Below are 20,169 nucleotides of genomic sequence, written 5' to 3' on the forward strand. Positions count from 1 at the left end.
CCTTGATGATGCAACAGTCTTTGGCTGCCTTTTCTAATCCTCTTCCAGTGAGCTGTGAGCTGTGCCAGTTTCAGTGGCACAGGGGTCAGTAGTTTGTGGACAGGGGCAGGTGTCCTGCCCCACCAGTGGTGCCACAGTTGTGCCAAGGACTTTGGGGAGGGCAGCATGAGGTCAGGGCTGAGTTTTGCATCTGGCTGGCAGGTTTCACTGGGTCAGACACAGGCACTTAATTGCAGCTAGTTTGCAGCCAGGGTCAGTTTGAGCTAGAATACGGTGCAGAAGTATTCATGGGTGTGGAGCTAAGCTAAGGAAAGTAATTGCTTCAGGACTCTACATCTAAACACAAAAAAAAATTATAACAAGCCATAGGAAAGGAGAGGGAAGGAATACAATGACTTGAGGAGAGAACCAGCCCTGCTGGACCTTGGCTGAGTAGATATAAACCACCATATGAGTATGCTGCTCTGCATGCCTAGACCTGGGATTGTAGGGGCATGTAGTTCAGAAAGCCTTAAACTGTTTTTTGCAATAGCCGGGTTAGCCTGAGAGCAATAGTTTTCACTTTTTTTTTTTCTCATTAGCTGTTTTATTATATTTGCTTACTGTCATGGATAACCTAAATTCAATTTATGAACTGTTGCTGTATCTTATGGCAGAGTATATATTTCTATGGGCTTTGAAGTCTTGCTAAGTTGAAATTTCAGTGCCCAGGTAAGAGGGCATCCTTCTCTTATGTTTAGTTTTAAACCTGCCATTGGCCAGTATAGAGCAAAGTGACTCAAACACAATACTTCCACCTGCTGTATGGGCAAAGGTATTTTTTCCTACTTATTTGACCACAGGATTCATCTTCCTACCATAAGAAAATGGGAGGGGAGTAACTAAGAAGTCAGAGGTGGGGCTCTGAGTCAGTTTTTAAAATAGTTGCTCACCTGTACCTGGGACATTTGAACCATTGGTGTCTGTGGAAGCTGGGAGATGTGAGATTGCAATGCCACAGATAACACCGGACGTGTGTGCGAACGTGACCAGAATGGACCAAGATGGCATTTTGTCTCAGGTAAGAAGGGTGCAGAGCAAAGCAAGGCATCTGGGATCTCAAGTGATTGTGCTGCAAGTAGTGCAAAGATGGTACTACTTTATTGACCTACCATTGACTATAATTATTCTGTGCAGGATGAAGGAAGTCAAGGCTTCAAGACCTCAATATTGAAACTTTTAAAGTTATAGTAAACCACAGAAAGAAAAAGAAAACTACTTGGGGAGTAAGAGCTTGTTTACAAGGGGAGCATTTTGAATATTTAGGGGTTTTATAAATTTGAGAGACACCATATATGCAACTTTAGAAGAAGTATTAAGTAACACGGAGGTGTACTTCAAGATGAAAGATTAATAACAGGGTGTGTTTATGGGAGACGGGTTTGCTGTTCCTTTAACAGCCAGGGCCAGGAGCTGCTTCCCTCCCCGTGTGTCATGAAGGGCGGGCCTTACCTGGTTGCTACGCCTCCGCTCAGGCTTAGTGAGGCAAGCGCAGCCCAGGCTGTGGCGCCGGGCACCGCAGGAAACCCCGGTCCTGCCAGGGCTCTGCAGCCAGCACTGACCATGGGCTCCCTGTCCTTGTGGCTCTGAAGTTCTCCATTCCCAAAGAGGATTGCCTTTAAGAGAAATGATGGTTTTTTCAGGGATAACGTTGGCCCTTCTTGTTCCAGGAGCTACTCACTCAAACCTCTCAACAAGGAGACAGAGCTATGCAGCTGAATCCTGATGGGAAACAGTGGACTTCTCTTACAAAGGTAAAGGAGAATTTCAAAAGGAAACTGTAAAGGGGACTTTCCTAATGGGTGGAGGCTGGGTGAAAGCAGATAGGGTTCAGCATCTGCCAAACAATGTAATTAGCTACTGTAACCCATTCAGTTCCCTCCATGAGACACTGTCCCACTTATCACTTTGATCATTCTACTTATATAGTCTTGCTTCATGTTAAATTCCTAGTGTGGCTTCCTGTCCTTGGCACATGGGGAACGTCTGTTTAAACAAGACTGGTATCTTTAAAAGGATAGGTTTCAATAGGCTTTCTCTGTATGTGTCTTGCTAAAGCACAAGGACAAGTTTCCTGCCAGTGTAGAAAGCAAGAGCTGGGAAATTATGCCATTTATTCTCATAATAGTATGGCAGAATCTTAAAGTGGATTTTCAACACCTGATTTCCTGAATTAACCCCTCTTCTGGCCTCTAGTAAAAACTAGTAGATTTCCAGGAACCTTCAGACATGAAATCTCTCTAGGAAATGAGAGGACTAGATGTGAAGGTGTGCTAGAAAAGATTTTTACCTTTCCTCTCTCTAGTTTGAGGCCATTTAGTAATAATTAGGCAATCTTCCTTGTTCTGTTTTGTGATGAGTAAAGTTGCTGAGCAGCAGGTGTTGTGCTCACAGTTTAAGAAACAGCCAACCTTTTCTTGATTAGCTGGATGGAAAACCCAAATATGAGAAAGTACACCCTGCAATACAACTGTCTGCCCTTCAGGGGTTGCAGCAGTTTCAGAACATGCCAAACACCTCAAATTTTTTTGGCAAAATTCACAAAGCTGACAGGACTTTGGTCATTTGTTATTTATAGCTCTGTGATGTCTGAGCCAAGGCTCCTTGGTTATGACAGGGCACATCCACATGCCTGAGTATTTTATTCAATCTGCACTGCCTTCTTGACACATTGGGATTACCATGAAGGTAATCCAGGCTCCAGGGGATCTGATCCATGAAACTGAGTTGAGCCCTTCCAGGAATTGCCTTCTCCAAAGCCAGTCACTGGCAGCATCAGTTATTTGTTCTGTAATTACTGAGCACTTTCTGTACCTGCCTCATTTTTGTGCCTTTAGGAGTTAGGTTGTAGACATGAATTCAAGTGCCCTTGGTAGTCTGATCCACAGCTACTCTTGGGACCCTGTGCAGTGGTTTGACACCCTTGATTTGCACACCCAGGACCTGGTGTGCAGCTGCGCAGCACAAATATTATTGGTGCCTTTTCCCAGAGCAGGATGCTTTGGTTACTTGAAGGCTGATTTTACTGTTTCTTCATTAGACTACTCTCTGACTGCCCCCAGTCTCAACATCATTGTATTCATTAACCCTGGTTGCCTGCATTGATACGCTCAGGTTAAAAATTTGGAGAGACTTCACATGGATGTATATTCCATTAAGCCTGTGAACACTGATGCCCTTCCCTTTTTGTGAATGGACATTATTAACAGATCACATACCAAATTGTTCTGCTCAGACAGTCCAACTCAAAGTCTTGCTCTCCTTTCAGCACTGCCAGTGTCACACTTCTTTCTCATTGGGTCTGATGAGGTTAGTGTCATGCAAATGCTGCTTCAGGGCTGGCAATGGTCTTTTATAGTCATTTTGCAGTGTAGGTGAAGTCTTTACCTGTCCACGGCCCTGTGCTGTCTTTCAGGTCTTTTGGAGCAAAATTTTCCTGTGAATTTATATTCCAGTATGTTGTGTTTTTTCCCCCCTCTCTGTGACAGTAGAAATAATAAGTCATCTGGGAAGTATTTATTTGTTTATTTTATGGTAAAGGGAGAGGAGATATGAACTCATATCTCCAATTTGAGATCAGAACAGCAATGTAAGAGGCTCAGAAGTCATGCATGAGGTCAGAAACATGGTCTAATATGAAAGAGGGAAGCCGCAAGAAAAAACAGGAGTTTCTTATCAGGTGTGAAACACTGTTTACACTTCTTAGGCAAAACAGTGCAAAGAAGCTCGAGATGTGAAGAGTTTACATACTTCAAAACTAGAGAGAAATTTCTCACAAGAAGTCAGAGGTGACTTTAGCTCAAGAGGGCTGCTATATCCCTGAAAATGCAAAACCCATGCATAGTGAGTAGCATGGTGGAAGTGCAAAGCAGCAATCTCTTTCTCAGATCTTAAAATCAGTTTGGGGATCAGAGGTCAGCATTGAACTCTGCAGAGTACTGTACATTTAAAAGAGCAGGAATATGAGAAAATCATATCTCATAGCCCAGGAGACTGAATATATGTAATGACTGGATAGAAGGTAATCACCACAATAATAGTTCTATCACTTGAAGAAGATCTACGGTGTGTCTTCATTTTCTACCTCAATTTAAAGAATAAATCCTCTCCCAAGCTGGGACTGAATCTTAGCACTTTGTGCAGCCAGATTTTAGATAAGAAACAAATAAATGTTCTAATGAGGTAAATCCTCATATCGTGCTACAGAAGAAAAGAAGTTTTTCAGTCTAGTACTTGATTTAGATGTTAGCAGGAAAACAAATGTATTGGCCATTTCATAAACAAATAGAAAATTCAACTAAATGGTTCCTGAGTTGGGAGTTTATCTCTCTTTATCACTTCTGTCTTCTAAATATGCTATCTCACTTTAGCATTCATTCCTGTCTTTTGTATGTTTGTTTTTTTTCCTGCAGATAGAATCCTCTCTGTGTTACTTACTGACTGTAAGAGTCATAAGAGCGAGAAATATCCACCAGGCAGATGTGTGTAAGTATCTGTAGTGCTCTATAGAGGAGCTCATGGAGGTCCTCTCACCTCTGTGGGCTAATAGCTATTCCTGCTCCAAGAAAAGGTGCTTTCTAGATTTCTTCCATGAATGGAGGCAGTTCTGTTGTTGGTGTGCTGGTTCCAGCAGTGAACACAGAGTGTGCTGCTCTTCTTTGCATCAGCCCTTCTTCTGAGCTGTGGTAACTTCATTAGGTCACAGCTGTGCCTATCACACACATTTCTCTGTGTCCCCAAAAGGAGCAGTAAAAGCTCTGCAATCTGTTGAAATCAAAAAAATGTGGAAAGATCTCCCATGTTTTCCTCTGAAGTATATTTATGTGACAAAGAACACAAAATGGTTGCATTGAGTAAATACTGAAAGATGATAAGACTTGTCTCAAATTTAGCTTGTATTCAAAGTTTTCTCAATGCTAAGTAATCCAAACTACCATACGCTAATTCTCTGCGTGCCAGCATTCCCAGATAAAAGCCCATCAGGTGTTGTTACATTTTGTAGCTCCTCTGGCTTCTGCTGGCCTGGAACCAAAATATAATAGAGGATTGTATCTTTACTTATGCAGAAATCAGAAAGCTTTTTCTTAATGTTCTGTTTGGCTAAATGAGAAGATATCACTTTGTTTCCTTAATGCTTGCTGCATTTGTCCTGGATTTTTTTATCCTTGGCTAAATTTATTGTTTGATGACATAGAAGGAGGAGAAAACCATTTGTGTTTAATGTATTTTTAATATTTCTAATCACATTTATTTAGAGAAGAGTCATGTCACCCTTCCTTTTTCTCCATTCCTCCTACCTAAATTGTATTGTTTATGTTGAACAAATATGTCATTTTTTATCATAGTGTCTCTCTTTGAAAACAGAACTTCATACTCTTCAATTAATTCTTTCTTGTAGAGCAAATGCTCATTTTAAATATGTTTCTGTTTTCAATACAGTGAGCCAAACTGATTGCTACGTGAGCCTGTGGCTTCCAACTGCTTCAAATGACAAATTTCAGACTAAAGCCGTCAAGAATTGCAAAGATCCAGTCTGGAATGAAATCTTCTACTTCAGGATCCAGAGTCAAGTCAAGGTACTGAACTGGGACTTTTCTGGTAGCTGACCAAGGGAGCTACTGAGAGGTTTTATCCTTTTGCAAAGGGACATAATCAATTTTCTCAAGAGGCAAGGAAAGATGCAGAAAGATGTGAGAATAACTCATACCTCGTGATGGTTTTCCATGCTGTGAAAGACGATTGTCTCTCTCAGCCATAGGTAGAATATGGCATTTGAAATGTCTGTGATTTCCTCTGATTCCACCTCATAGGTGCTGACATGGACTTGCCTTCCTCTCTACTTCCTTCCCTTCTTGTTCTTTATGTCCTCCCACTTCTCACAACAGCTGACTAAAACAGTTGTCCTCAGGATCTCTTGTTTCAAATAAAACCTGACATATTTCTAAAGTCCTTTCCTTCCTTTCCCAGAATGTGCTGGAGCTGGCACTCTATGATAAGGATGTGGTTACTCAGGATGACCACCTCTTCACAGTGTACTTTGACATAGCCAAACTTTCCCTGGGAGAGGAAGTCTTCATGCACTTCAAGTGTGATTCACAGGTGAGGTCTGAAATTAGAAATTAAATAGCTTGGCAAGAATGTGTTTGTTAGCTTCTCTCTTTAAAATGTTATTTGTAAAATTTTGCCTTTTTTCTTTGCTGTGTACCAGCTGCCTAGCCATATAAAAATAAGTTGGTTTTCACTCTGACGTGGGAAAACCTCTTTACTTCTGGATCTGTAGGCACACTGAAGGGTTTGGTGCTGGCCACAGAGGCTCACAAATTTCAGGTGTATTGGCAAAATTGTCACTTTGCTGAGCCTGTCCCCATCGAAGGTCAAGGAGGGTGTCCATGCCAGTAGCTAATCATTTTGTCATAACCTATTACTTAGCCTAATAATTAGGAAGTAAAAACTGTGATCAGAACTAAATGTCAAGCCAGACTAGTTGGTAAATATGGAATGTGGCATGGGTGTTTAAATAATGTCTAAGTCATACCACCCAGATTGGCAGCAAGAAATAATCCAATCTTGAATGTCCAGGGAGACTGAAAGTTGTACATCCCATCTCCCAGTATGTTCTGTCTATCATTCTCCTTTTCCAGCTCCCTTCCAGTTTCTTGTTCATCTGTTGTGTGCCACTCAGTTGAGGAATTACCTTATCTACACACACCCAAGCTCCACACGTCACTTCTTTGTCTTTAAATGTCTTATTTGACAATTTTGTTCCTTGCAAAATACCAAAGGAGCAGTGTGTGGACTTCACTAAGTGCCGGTGAAATTAAAACTTTGGCTAGTTGTAACCCAGCTGATCACTTTGAGTGGTTATAGGTGCCTTATCCAAGCCTTTTCTTTTTGTGTTTGCACAGATACACCAGTTAGAGCTCACAGTCTTCAAGCCTTTGTAAACTTTTTTGTCCTATATTATTAACTTCTTGGTGTCTTTAATTCAGTGGGTAATTTGAGTGACTAAGTAACCTACAGCATGATCTCACTTTGCTGTTCATCATCCCTTCTGTCTCCACTTTTGTTTTCCTCTTGCCTGTCCTTTCTTTCCCCTAAGGATTGTACTCTTTTTCACCACTTCACAGACCAAGCTTTCATTTACCTCTGTCCCAAAGCCCTCAACTTGTTGCTAGACAAAGAGGTTTTCCTCGTCCACAACTGCTTGGCATGTCACCATTTCTCTTCCTGACACCAGAAGGCTTTGGCTCTCCCTTTCAGCACATTTCCTTTCCTTTTGCTGGCAGAGTCAGAATGAGACATCTCTTCCTAGGTCTGTGCCATAGGCCCCACCAGAAGCAGGCAGGCCAAACAATTTCTGTGTTAAAAACTGCTATGACAGCCATCCACAAGCTTCCTATCAGTAGAGAATCTTGAGGCTCAAGACACATAGATCTGAGGTGGTGTGTGCCTCTGTTTTAAATGCTCTGCTGGTCACAAACAATGCATGCATACCCAGATTGTGAGAATGAGACCTTGCATTATGGGAATTGCCAGTAAACTAGTACCAAAATAATTTTCCTTTCTTTATTTTCCAGAGACAAGAGGAGTTGGAGGTGGGATTTGCCTTGGATAATATGTGAGTAAACATGAAATGCAGCATTACCTGGAAAAAAAAAGAAACAGCAGTTCAGAGGCATGAAATAATTTATCTGATTGTTCAGAGTGCATCATTCCCAAGGAATCTGTGCTATGAGCTGTGTCGACAAATGGGTGAATGCCAGGATTACCTCCCATGAACTTCAGGCAAACAGGGAGGACACCCTAAAACCTTTTCTTTGTCTAATGTAGTGAACATTATTTAAGACCAGAATGTTGCTGGTTTGTTATGCGCTTGTGTTTGAGATCAGCAAGAGGGTCCAGCTCCCTTTGAAACACAACATGGAATGATACACTGGATTTCTGATCCAGTGCCTTTATTGTTCCATTGTCCAACGAAGCATGATTAAAACAAAAAAAAAAGTGGATTCCATTAAACCATCCTTGGCCTTAGCTTGGGACTCAGCACAAAATCGCTGCATGGTTTGGCCTCAGAGCACCTCTGGCATTTTTTTTGCTGAGCTCCAGGACCGGATGAGCCAGTAGGATGACAATTGTGCCTTGACATAGTAGAGTGCGGAAATTTGTACAACAAGTCTCCTGGGACTTTTCTTTCAAATCCAATATGCAGGTAAAAATATGCAATAGGAAAAGCAGGAGAAGGGTGGGGTTCATGAACTATACTGTAATTTTAATGAGTTATTGTAAATGCATTTGTGTTTCTGTTTCCTAGTTCAGGCCCTCCTGAAACCATCATTACTAATGGAGTGCTAGTGGTAAGTGTTGTATTTCATCATCTTTCTTGTCTTGTTGCCACACTTGTTTCACTTGACTCACGGTCATCAGGACAACATACTCCTTGACTGAGACAGCCAGCACTGAAACATTGCCATTTTCCACTTCATCATGACACATCCTTGTGGATGGCACCTCTGGAGATGCTGTAGCTGGAACAGCATAGAGATCCCCCATGCCAGCACCTCTTCACTGTTGCAAAGGAAACACATGGTTTAGGTCTGAGATATCAGGGCAGCAGTCAATTCTTCCTTAGACATCAGTCCTCCCAAATTCCCATATTGCTGAAGTGAGAGGGTCTGTCCTGTCCCATGCACTTACAATTTCTCACATTCAAAACCATGCTTTTTACACAGGGACTTCCCATCCCTGACATTTTCTCATTTATTATCTTTGCTTGCTCATGAATTGTGTTTAAAACAATCCTCACATCCCTTGGGGTCCTGAAAGTACTGTTTTTCACTTTGTCCTCATCTTCTCTCTTCTGCAAGCCCTGTTCATCCACACTGCACTCCTGCCTTGCCCTGATTGTGTCCTGTTTAGACTAGGAAACAGAATGTCATATTGGAAAATTCACTGTCATGATGTATTTCACTGTTCATGTCTTACAGTCTCGCAAAATCTGCTGCTTAGAAGTTCAGGTGGTTGAGAAGAAAAAGAAGAAAAAAGGGAAGAAATCAAGTAAGGTTATTTCTCCATCAGCTATTTTTAACTGATATGCTAATATTATGAGCACAATTGGATGCATGTAAGAATTAAAAAGCCCCAACAAATCCAAAACATGAGAAGAGCCTTGTGGTAGATGCTGTATGAATTTTTGTTGCCAGTTTTGATGAGAAAACTAATCTGTGTCTGCTTTTTTGTCATTTCCTTAGAAAAAGAATTCTCCTTTAAAGTGCAGGGCTCTTATGAGGGCACCCAGGACATTGTGCTGGGATCAAATCTGCTCTTCAGCTCCTCCTCTCCTGCCAAATTCCACTATGCCAGATACAAGCAGCCAATGCTGGATGTTACACTACCAGGGAAGAAAGGACCTCCCTCCTCAGTATGTTACAACTGAGCTTTAAAGAACATAATAATGGCATGTAAAATATTAGACACCATAAATAGACAACGCTAATTTGCATTGTGGGCAGAGAGTAACATTCCTTACAATATAAACCTGGGTTTATTTGTATTTTTTCAGCACTCATGTGTGTATGATACAGGCTCTCCAAATATGGAACTTCATTCCATTCCAAGTGGAAAAAACATAATCTTAGCAGAGGTGAGTGCCTGCTTTTTTAGTGGGAGAGGCTGAGAAACCTGGATATGGAAATCTGCATCCCCCTAATGATTACCATGGTACTTTCTAACAATGAAAGCCTGCAGACAAAATACCACAGCCTAACAGTGGTGGGTCTTTCAGCAATTAGGCCAGGTTGTACCTTGTTCTGTTTGAATAGAGGTGGGGCATCTTGCTACTCCATCCTGATATTACTTCACGTGAATGTTGAAGTTCTGCTCTTCCCCTTCTCACACACCAGCAGGGCACCTGAACTGACTGAGGCAGCGTCAGACTCCTGCTGATGCTGACGATGCTTTACAAAACACTTTGAGATTCATGGTTAAAAAATCCATGTAGAATGAAAGGATCATGACTGTTGTGGAGTATAAGCCACAGAAAGAGGGGAACAAATACTGCTGTGTAGAATCATAGTCCTGGCTGGCTGCCTAAGAGGTACTGTTAGTAGAGATGGGTAAAGTATACATTATCATGACTCTGTAAACAGCAGTTATCCTCAGATGTTACATTTACTGCACAACATTAAACATTTTTCAACAGCTTCCCTTTCAGTAAAACACTGCAGTCAATTTGCATAGGCTGCTGGATTATTTGATCTCCTGATTATTCAGAGCACCTGATTTGTACCCACATTGCTAGGATAGCACAAGATAAAATTCCTCCTCAGGCTGCAGGGAGGAAGCAGGTTGTCAGCACTCACATTGTTCACATTCTTGCTTTCCAGGATAAAAGATTCGGTTTATATGCGAAGGCAGAAGACTGGTAAGAGACTTGGCCACTCTTGGAGGTTAACTTTTACTAAGCTGAACTCACCTCACCCTAGGCTCTTTACTGGGGAGGAGGCACAGGAGGACTGTAGGTGGTGTGACCAGGTGATGTGACATTCACATGAGCTGGAAGCAACTGCATGTAGTGTAGTGTAATACATCTAGATAACCCATACTGAGACATGAATAATGAAAAAATATGCATAAAATAGAAAAAATAATATTTCAAGTCAATTATACTATCCAGTGTTATGGTCAGCACAGTCTTTTACCTTTTACACTGGGCTAGAGTGCAGCTGATCATGTGGCATTGATTATGAAGCAGGAACCATTTCTCCCTAATTCAAGAAAGTACAAGAAGTTTTTCCTATAGCTCTTAGTTCACTAAAATATGAGAGAATCCAGACAGCAGGTATCTCAGAAATCAGCTGCAGAAATGTCTTTCCTTAGGTTTTATTTTGATAGCTGCTTAGAAATTTATCAGTCCTTTTTTCTATCCTTCTTTCATGCAGCATTGTATACTTGCTTGGGAGTGTAGGAAAGGGACCTCCTGTAAATGTACTATTTTTTGCATCAGGTTCATTTCATTGCATTGGAAACTCTTAGTTTGTCTACCAACACTAAAATGGAATTTTTTTTTCCTGATCTCTGCTTCAGCCCAGACCACCTTGATGTGCGTTTAGGATTTGACCTCTGCATACAGGAGCAAGACTTTCTCTGCAAAAGGAAGAATTATGTTATTCCTGCTCTGAAGAAGGTTCTGCAGCTGGAACAGGATCTGCTGCACCCTGAGGTCAGTAGGGAAAATATTTAAAACATCTCACCGGTGCTTAGCAGTGAGAACTTAATGGCGTAATACAACCTCTTTTTCTTCACAGTTAAAAGTTTCTCTATCTTTCCTCATCGTAAAACTTATATATACCTCCAATACGACCCCATGCCTCTAAATTCACTCTGCTGTTTGTGTCCTTTGCAGTTGCTATCCTGAGTTTAACCCTTTTCCTGCTACATCTTTCTTGGAAGCCAGACCATATATTCCTTATATAGGAATGGCTTCTTCCACACTCCTTACTATTGCTATCCTTATTGATAGTCCCTCCTCTCTTCAGCTCTCTGTGAGTTTTCTTTTTAATTCCTGTTTTTCAATTGATTTTTTTCTCTCTTACTGTTTCTTCTGGTTTGAATTAATGCATTTTTTTGTTTCATACCAAACATCTCTGTTGAACACATTGGAGACAAGTGTCAGATATCTAGTGGTCATTGTTTCTATTCCTGTTCTCTTTTATAAAATAAATGGTAGGTTATATTTCAGTAGAAATAATTTAGAAAGGAGTCTGTGGCTGGGCACAGGTGGTGGTGCCAGGCTTTATGTATCACTCTGTGGTCAGGTACAGCCACTGTGTGATGCTGGCCCTTTCTGTCCCTGTGTTGCACAGAGCCCGGTGGTGGCCATCATGACCACAGGAGGAGGGATGAGATCCTTGACCGCACTCTATGGCAGCCTCAGGGGGCTCAAGAAGCTCAATATCTTGGACTGTGCGACCTACCTGACTGGCTTGTCTGGTACCACATGGTGAGTGGCACTGGGCAGCCCTTGGCTGGAGTCTCCTTCATGACACCAAAGTGCTGAAGGAGGCTGGGGCTTATGTACAGTAGTTTACCTAAAACAACTACTCAGCAGTCCTACTTCTTAATCTTCTTCCAAAATTGACAGAATAAAGTCTTTTCATGGAGGAAAGTCACATAATTTGCAACTATATGGAAACAAGCATTTTTCTAAGAATGGTCTATGGAAAATTGTTCAAGCTGTTTTGAAAGGAGTAATGACTGTGACTTCAAAGCGAACATGACAGTTTCATAGGGAATTGAAGAAAGGAAGCATTAATCAAGAACTTAAACCAGAAACATTAAATGTAGCTATTGCCTACCTCAAGCCTTGGTGTGCTTTTTATCCCTCTTCAACATGTATTTCTCTTCCTAGGACCATGTCAAACTTGTACAGAGATGCTGACTGGTCACGAAAGGATCTCGACAAGCAAATCACTGAGGCTCGAAAACATATGACAAAATGCAAAATAAATTCCTTTTCGTTGGAATATTTGAAGTATTACAAAAAGCAGCTGTGCCAGCGGAAAAGAGAGGGCCGCAAAACGTCTTTTATAGATCTCTGGGGGCTTGTCCTGGAATCTTTTTTGCATGAAGGGGTACAGTATATCATAAAGCAGCATTTACTGTGGCTTACCATTTTCTGAAAATTTATTTCTGAGGAAGATATTTTTCTGTTGGCTCTGAGAAAAGCAGTTTCTTACGAGACTGTGAAAGCAAATGCACAGCCATTCCCAAAACATTTGATGCCAGCCTTGTAGATCCTCATCCATGGTGGAAATCAGCATTCTTACTTGTGAAATTTTGAATATGTTTTTCTGAGAAAAGTCCAACATTTCAAGACTAACATTTTGAAACAGTATTACAGTTTAAGAATTGTTTTTCATATTCTGCAAGTTACTTGTTTAGAAATAACAAAATTGCAGATATTAGGCATGCCTATGAGAGGTGTTAACAAAAGGACCTGCAGACATTTGAAAGCTGTGAGGTCTTCCATAAAGCTGCAGCACAATGCAATAACGTGTTTTATATCAAAACATTGCTTTCTGCTCTTTGTTATTCCTTTCCATTTTCATCCTAATCTATCATCAAATTATCTGGCATCAGATTGGATGGGTGCAGCTATTTCAGTAGCAGAATGTCTGTGGAAATTTTGAAAAACATGGAACATTTCAGAAGATAAGCTGAGCACACATCATACATTAGAGGCAGGAATTTTCCTGCCCTGCAAGCTTAGATGCAGAGAATATTGCCATGCTAATTTTTGTCTCAGTGTAACTGTATTTCTGGAATCACAGAAAGACAACCACAGACTCTCTGATCAGCAACAGGCCATTGATCGTGGTCAGAACCCACTTCCTATCTACACTGCAGTCAATGTCAAGAACAACTACAGCACTCTGGATTTCAAAGGTAATGATGAGTCTTTATATTTAGGGTGGTAAATAATGGAACAGTCTTTAAAGACAGCCTAAAACCCCTCCCTTATTTGAAGACCAGAATTTTAGCTGATGTATATTCATATAATACCCTTGTGGTCAGGTAAAAGTTTGACTGTCTATGCAACAGACTCAAAACTATTCCAAAGCCTTTCCATGTTCATGAGTTTTCGGTTGTAGCATGCTTATAACTCATTGCTATTATTAGACTCAAAAATTATTTTGAGGGATGTAATAAAACATTGTTCTCTTCTCTGGGTTCTTTTTTACAGAATGGGTGGAGTTCACCCCATATGAGGTAGGATTGCAAAAATATGGAGTTTTTGTTCGCACCGAGGATTTTGGCAGTGAGTTCTTCATGGGACGATTGATGAAGAAGGTCCCTGAATCCAGGATCTGCTTCTTGGAAGGTAAGCTATTAAAAACAACAAATTATTTTATTGCTTGTTTTGTTTTGGGGGTTTTGGTTTTGGGGTTTTTTTTTTTTTTTGTTGTTGTTGTTTTTTTCTTTTTTTTAATGTGAGCTATATAAACTACACTCTAATAAAATATTGATGGAGGACTAAGATGGCAGTTTCACCAGAGAGGATAAATATATTTTTGCCAAATTAATACTTACTATAATGGATTCAGTTTACAATAAAGAAGAAAATTCAGAGGGACAGTCAGTTATTTATAGCAGTTATTTACAATATTAAGCCTAGTTTTGAATTAAAATATAGTATGGCTTCCAGTACAACAATAAAATTGAGGTCCCTGTGAATCCATGGTTCAGCCCATGCTACCCCAGAAGGGTGAACTTCCGAGCCTATTGCCTGTCTCACGGGTAGTCAGTGTTTTGTATGCTCCCTATAAACATTTTACATGAGACTTCAGGCTGATTCTCTGCATCAGGGTGTGTTTGAGCTTGCCAGGCCCTCCAGCTCCAGAGGAGCAGGCCACATGTCCCTGGCTCCAGTTTGCACGCTGCCTGGGCAAGGCTGGGGGGAAAACAACACAGCCATCCTCAAAATATTTTTGCTGTTGGCTGCAGCAGAGCATGGCTATGTGTTCTCCTGACAAATAGACAAGCTGTCAACTTGTGACTGACTTCACAAGCAAACTTCTCTTTGACTGGCCACTTGACTGAGCAGAAGGAGACACTGTACTATTTTCACCTCAGTCTCTGCTGGATTGTCCCACATTTGCGCTCCCTGAATAAAGAAACAGTGAGAACTTGTGCCCTAATGGATAACCAAAGAAATTGCTTTTCAAGCTCAAAAATTCAGGGTCAAAACTGATCCCTTGGTGTGTTAACAGGCTTATTCTCAAAAAGGGAATCCTACAAAAGCAGAGGCTGTAAGATTATGTTGTAGTTATGCCCTTATCAATATAATTTCACATAAAATCTCTTGGATTGCAAACTTTCATTCTTTCTTTTTGTACAAGCTCCATGATACTTGGGAGTTTTTCCTAAAAATACAAAGTCCATATTAATTCACAAAGATCTCCATTAATTCACAAAGATCTCCACAAAGATCTTTTTGTCTAACATAGACAAAAAAATGGATATCAAAAATAAGGTCTAAAACCCAGGAGCCAAATAAAAATGACATGCCATGCTTTTAAAACTAAATGACAAAAAACAAACTTCACAAGTTTCATCATAGCAGTTTGAGATTCATAATATGTGAATGTTTGAATTAGAAAGCTCTTTTCTTTCACAGGCATGTGGAGTAGTTTATTTTCATTCAATGTGTTATATATCTGGAATTTGTCCCATTCATCAGAAGATTTCTGGCACAGGTGGACCCGGGACCATATTGACAATATAGGTAAGCAGCCATACTTCTTTTTCACTGTGTATTTATTGTTAAATGGAGTTATATGTCTCATACTGCAAAGTATAAATAAATAATTTTAAAATCTCCAGTCTTGTGATCTGTCAGGGGTCAACACTGATGCTGGTAGATGATTAAAATGTTCAGAAATATAATACTGATCTATAAATTATTAATAAAGCAAAATGATTTTGACCGATTCAAGTGGGAGCTACGGTAATAAAAAGAAGCTCAATACATGTCCTTTTCCAAAGCCTGTTCTACAAATGTGTGTATGTCTGGAGTGGACTTTTATTGCTGTTTGACACTGTATCTTGGGGGTCTTTATCCAAGCCAGACTGTGTAAAGAAATGGTATTTGTCTAGTGAGAGTAGCTTCTCATTTTCTGTTTTGTTTGGTCACCTATGTATGCTGGTCCTTTAAAAAAGACAGAGCATCAGGGTTTATTACTTACCTTGACTTCTGGAGGGCTGTGCCTGCTCTGGGCAGGTGGACTTTACCAGTTTTTCCCTGCAGAGGAGGAGCCTGCGCTGCCCGTGCAGCCACAGGAGCTGCGTACGCGGCTGTCCACGCCGCCCGGGCCCCTGGGCAGCGCCCTGCGCGCCGCCCTCACCGACCGCGTCTGCCTCGCCCAGGAGCACAACTTCCTCAGGGGCCTCCAGATCCACAACCACTACCTAGAGAACACCCACTTCTGCAGGTGGAAAGGTAAGACCTGTGGGCCTGGGGAGAGAATAAAGCAGCTGAACAAAACAACCCCCCAAATCTGACATTACTGGGGTTGGAGGCTGATTCTGCCCCAGGTTTGGGCAGATTGATCTCTGTTAGATCAATGTATGATTGATCATACTGTGGGACGTAGCATGGCGTGGTGTTGATTTACGTGTCAGTGGTTTGCTGGTGGCACTCACCTCTGGAGGCTGGGCCACCAGGTCCTTCCTCTCCTCCAAGACACATCAGTGGGGAGATATGCTAAATCCCCTTCATGAATGTTGTTACTGCAGGTCCAAAACTGCATGTGACTGGAGCTGAGAGGGCAGAAGAGAAGGGATATGGCAAATCTCCTTCCTCCAAGGACTGTAACCAGCTAAGGCTCTGTGGACATGGTGGAAAAACAGGCCAACAAGTTTTGCGGTATTCCACTCACAGCAAGAATTTTTTTCCTTTCAGATACTGTATTAGACACATTTCCTAACCAGCTGACACAATCAGATGAATTCCTGTCTCTGGTAGATACTGGATTTTTCATCAATACAAGCATCATGCCACTTTTAAAACCAGAGAGAAAGGTGGACGTCATCCTGCATTTAAATTACAGTGCAGGATCCCAGATACAGGTGAGAGTAATTGAAACAGTCTTTATGTCTTCTTCAATATGTGTATACCTATAAATTTTTTAACACTTAGGTGCTTTTTATATTGGTCCTACTAAAAGTCTTAACCTTTAGCATTTTTAGCTTAATGGTGAAGCACAATGCGTCTTTTATAGGCTGCATGTAGTCTCGTTTGTTTTTCTTGTAGATAAACTGTATTGTGCTAAGACTCAGGAAAACAAAAAAAAAAATCACAAAAAACTTCTGTCCAGTGTCACAATGCTTTTGATCAGGGGTTAAGAGCTTTTGCACAAGCAACTTAGAAGATATCTACTTTATTACTGGACTCAGGAAATCCTGACCCTTAAAATCCTATTTGAAGTCTTAGTACTGCTCTGTTCCTTGATCCAGGCTTTGGACCAGACCTGCAAGTACTGCTCTGAGCAGGGAATCGTTTTTCCCAGGGTGGACTTCAGTGAAGAAGACAGGAAAAAGCTGAAGGAATGTTACCTCTTTGATGGTGCTGAGACTCCAGGAGCACCAGTGCTGCTATTTTTCCCGCTAGTTAATGATACCTTCCAAAAATACAAAGCACCAGGCAAGTACTCAAACAGGTTAAAAAGAAGTTTTACATCATGGACAGCCTATTAAAAGGAGTATATATAATACTCCAACTCTTGAACTTCACTGTTGATTCTTTTCAGTACATCAAACGTTTCTGTTGCTTAAAGTTATTTTTTTTAACCATGTGAGATTTGATGCAAGGGCTGTGATGTTTCCATCCCTAAGCTAGTTATCTTGCAGGTAATTAGCTTTCAGGTAACTTTGATGTTTCTACTAATGTGTACTTCCATAGATACATACTGTAGGTACCTTCAGGTACAGCTAAGAACTAGGCTGCAGGCCCATGTAAGAATAATCACCCTTTTTTCTCCCCTCATCCTGTGAAGCCACTCTGGTATGCGCTTGAGTCAGAGACTGAGCTGCCAATTTGAATAAGAATTATTTGGGTTTTTTAAAAATTAAAGCCAAACAAGTAATTTACACTGTGAACTCTCTCTGTGGAGAGACACCTCCTTTCCTTCCTCTGTTAAGAGTTTGCTTGCTTATGACCAGGGTGATTTCTCTCAGCGGTGATTTCTCACCCCTTCCTCGTAGGTCAGAAGCGCTCAGAGTCAGAGATGGAAGATGGCAAAGTTGATCTCTATGGCTGCTGTTCCCCATATTCAACATACTCCCTTCAGTACACTGAGAAGGCGTATGACTGCCTGGTTCAGCTGGGTGAATACAACATCCTCAACAATGAAGACCTCATTATACAGGCCTTGCGCACAGCAGTGGCACGGAAAAGGCAGATGAAGAAATAATGTCAGACAAGACAGGGTGCTTTTAAGTCCTTTAACCTGCTGAGAGACTGAAGGTCTCTTACTATTAGCCAGCAGGCTTCAAAGCATTCCTGCTCAAGCTCACTAAACGGTAATCTCAGGTGAACAAAAAAGAGTGAAGAAAAACTTTTTCTCCGAAGAATTTCACTGCGGAAATCTGTTGCAATTCAGTTACAACAATGGAGTATGAATCGTTGTATGGTACAGAGGATGGGCAGCCACAAAGAAGAAGGTGCTAAAATGATAAAAAACATGGTGCTCGTTGCCCTGAGAAAGAACTTTAAGTGTTTAAGCCTGACATCTTCAGGGCAGACCACATTAAAAGCATATTTTATTAACTTGGCTTGTGTTTTGTATTTGCAAGGTGGTCCTGAGACAAGCAGCAACCTTTGGGACAGGTTTGTGACTGGGATCATGGCACGCTGCATGCTTAGAGAAAAGCACATGCAGTCTGGAGAATAGCACTGTGGAAAGGGACCTGGGGGTCTGTGGCAAGTTGGATATGAGCCAGCAGTGCCCTGGCAGCCACAAGGGCTAAGCTTGTCCTAGGGGGCATCAGGCCCAGCATCACCAGGCGGGCAAGGGAGGGGATTGTACCACTCTGATCTGCACTGGGGTGGCCTCGCTTCTAGTCCTTGGTGTGGTTTGGATGCTACAATGTGGCAAGAAAGATACAAAGCTATGAGAGAGTGTCCAAACCAAGGGCACTGAAACCATGAAAAGCCATGAGGGGAAGTGACTGAGGGGTGACTGAGGTGACTTGGTCTATTCAGCCTGGAGAAGAGGAGGCTAAGGGGAGACTTCATTGCAGTTTGCAATGTAAATATCTGCAATGTAAATGCAAATACCAAATATCTTGTTGGTTTGTCAGGTTTTGGGTTGGTTTTCTGGTTGGTTATATGTTTTTCTGTAGGTTGTGGACTTTTGGGATTTGGGGTTTTTTTGCTGTAGTGCTTTTAGAAGGTTACATTGAAAGGTTAAACTTAGATTGAGTTTCTCAGAGTACATAACAGTAGACTATCTACAATTTGTTGCCTACTGAAACCACCTGTGGTACCATTTAAAATTCTTTGGAATGCAGAAGATACAGACTAGAATATGAAATGCTGTGCTTGATGCATCCCAGGCTGTCAGTGCACACTGCTGGCCCATACAGAGCCTGGCACTGACCAGCGCCCCCAGGTCCCTGTTCTGCAGGGCTGCTCTCCAGCCACTCCTCTCCCTATTTCTACTTGTCTCTGGAGTATCTTGTGTCTTCCTGTATTGGGTTTACATGGCAGTGTTGGTAGCACAGTGGACTGCTGCTGGGGTGGCCTCTGTGGCTGCTAGCTGCATTTCAAGGCTGACATGGAGGATTTTATCTTTGCTTTCCAAACAAGTAGGTAAAGATATTCACAGTATGCTTGGCTGAGTTGTGCTACTCTGAAGCTTCAATCAGCATCATCAGCCTGGCAGAGGCAGCAGGACACGGTGTTTCAGCAATGACAGGCCAGCCAAGGACAACAGCGCTCTGTGCAGCTCTCAGTTCTAGAATACAGAGGAGAAGTCTCAATGACAGGGAGGGGTGCCTGTGAAATGCCTGCCTTGTTCCTACAAGGGAGCTCTCTGGATATACTCATACTTTTATTTCTCTACTGCTGGAAAGTTGTAGCTTTAATAGTGTGGTTTGTCCAGGGTAAATTCTTGGAAGATATTTTTTGTAGATTATAAACAGGTTTTGCCTCTCAGCAATTCTTTACTTTGCACCTATCCTTCCAGAATTAAAGTCTGAGAATTTGTGTTGTTGTAGTGAGGCAGGCCTGATTTTCTCATGACCAGTTCACTTTCTTTGCAAGGTAAATGTGCACATCTCAGGTGATGGTTCTTATAGCTACAAGCAGGGCTGATGCAATTTCTTTACAGATATCGCCAATGCTTCCAGCTCCAGCCGTTCCCAAGCTAGTGGGGAGCTGGGTATATCGTATGTGGCTCTGTGCTTGCCTTTTCTTCTAGGATGCCCATCAAATGGATAGGCTTTTTGAATCCACGGTGGTCATTAAAAAAAAAAAGTCTCATTTTAGACATTTTCTGACAGGCCTGACTCAAGATTCAACAAGTTTGAGGGAGGCTTTTTACACCTTTTGCATGTGAAAAATGAAGAGGA

At 41.5% G+C, this 20,169-nt stretch overlaps 1 protein-coding gene across 1 annotated transcript; it reads left to right on the top strand.

Moving 5' to 3' along the window:
* Positions 1-1,748: 1,748 nt before the first annotated feature.
* On the top strand, positions 1,749-18,008 carry LOC102035444 (cytosolic phospholipase A2 epsilon-like). Its single transcript, XM_014306388.1, has 20 exons — positions 1,749-1,793; positions 4,452-4,524; positions 5,479-5,615; positions 6,007-6,138; positions 7,617-7,657; positions 8,351-8,393; positions 9,024-9,093; positions 9,288-9,457; positions 9,599-9,679; positions 10,422-10,459; positions 11,122-11,257; positions 11,901-12,037; positions 12,446-12,668; positions 13,368-13,482; positions 13,781-13,918; positions 15,215-15,322; positions 15,845-16,036; positions 16,499-16,665; positions 17,053-17,239; positions 17,800-18,008. Exons 1-20 carry the CDS (start codon positions 1,749-1,751, stop codon positions 18,006-18,008), a joined length of 2,442 nt encoding a protein of 813 aa, XP_014161863.1.
* Positions 18,009-20,169: the final 2,161 nt, after the last annotated feature.

Source organism: Geospiza fortis, unplaced genomic scaffold (genome assembly GCF_000277835.1).
Source record: "Geospiza fortis unplaced genomic scaffold, GeoFor_1.0 scaffold66, whole genome shotgun sequence".
NCBI lineage: Eukaryota > Metazoa > Chordata > Aves > Passeriformes > Thraupidae > Geospiza > Geospiza fortis.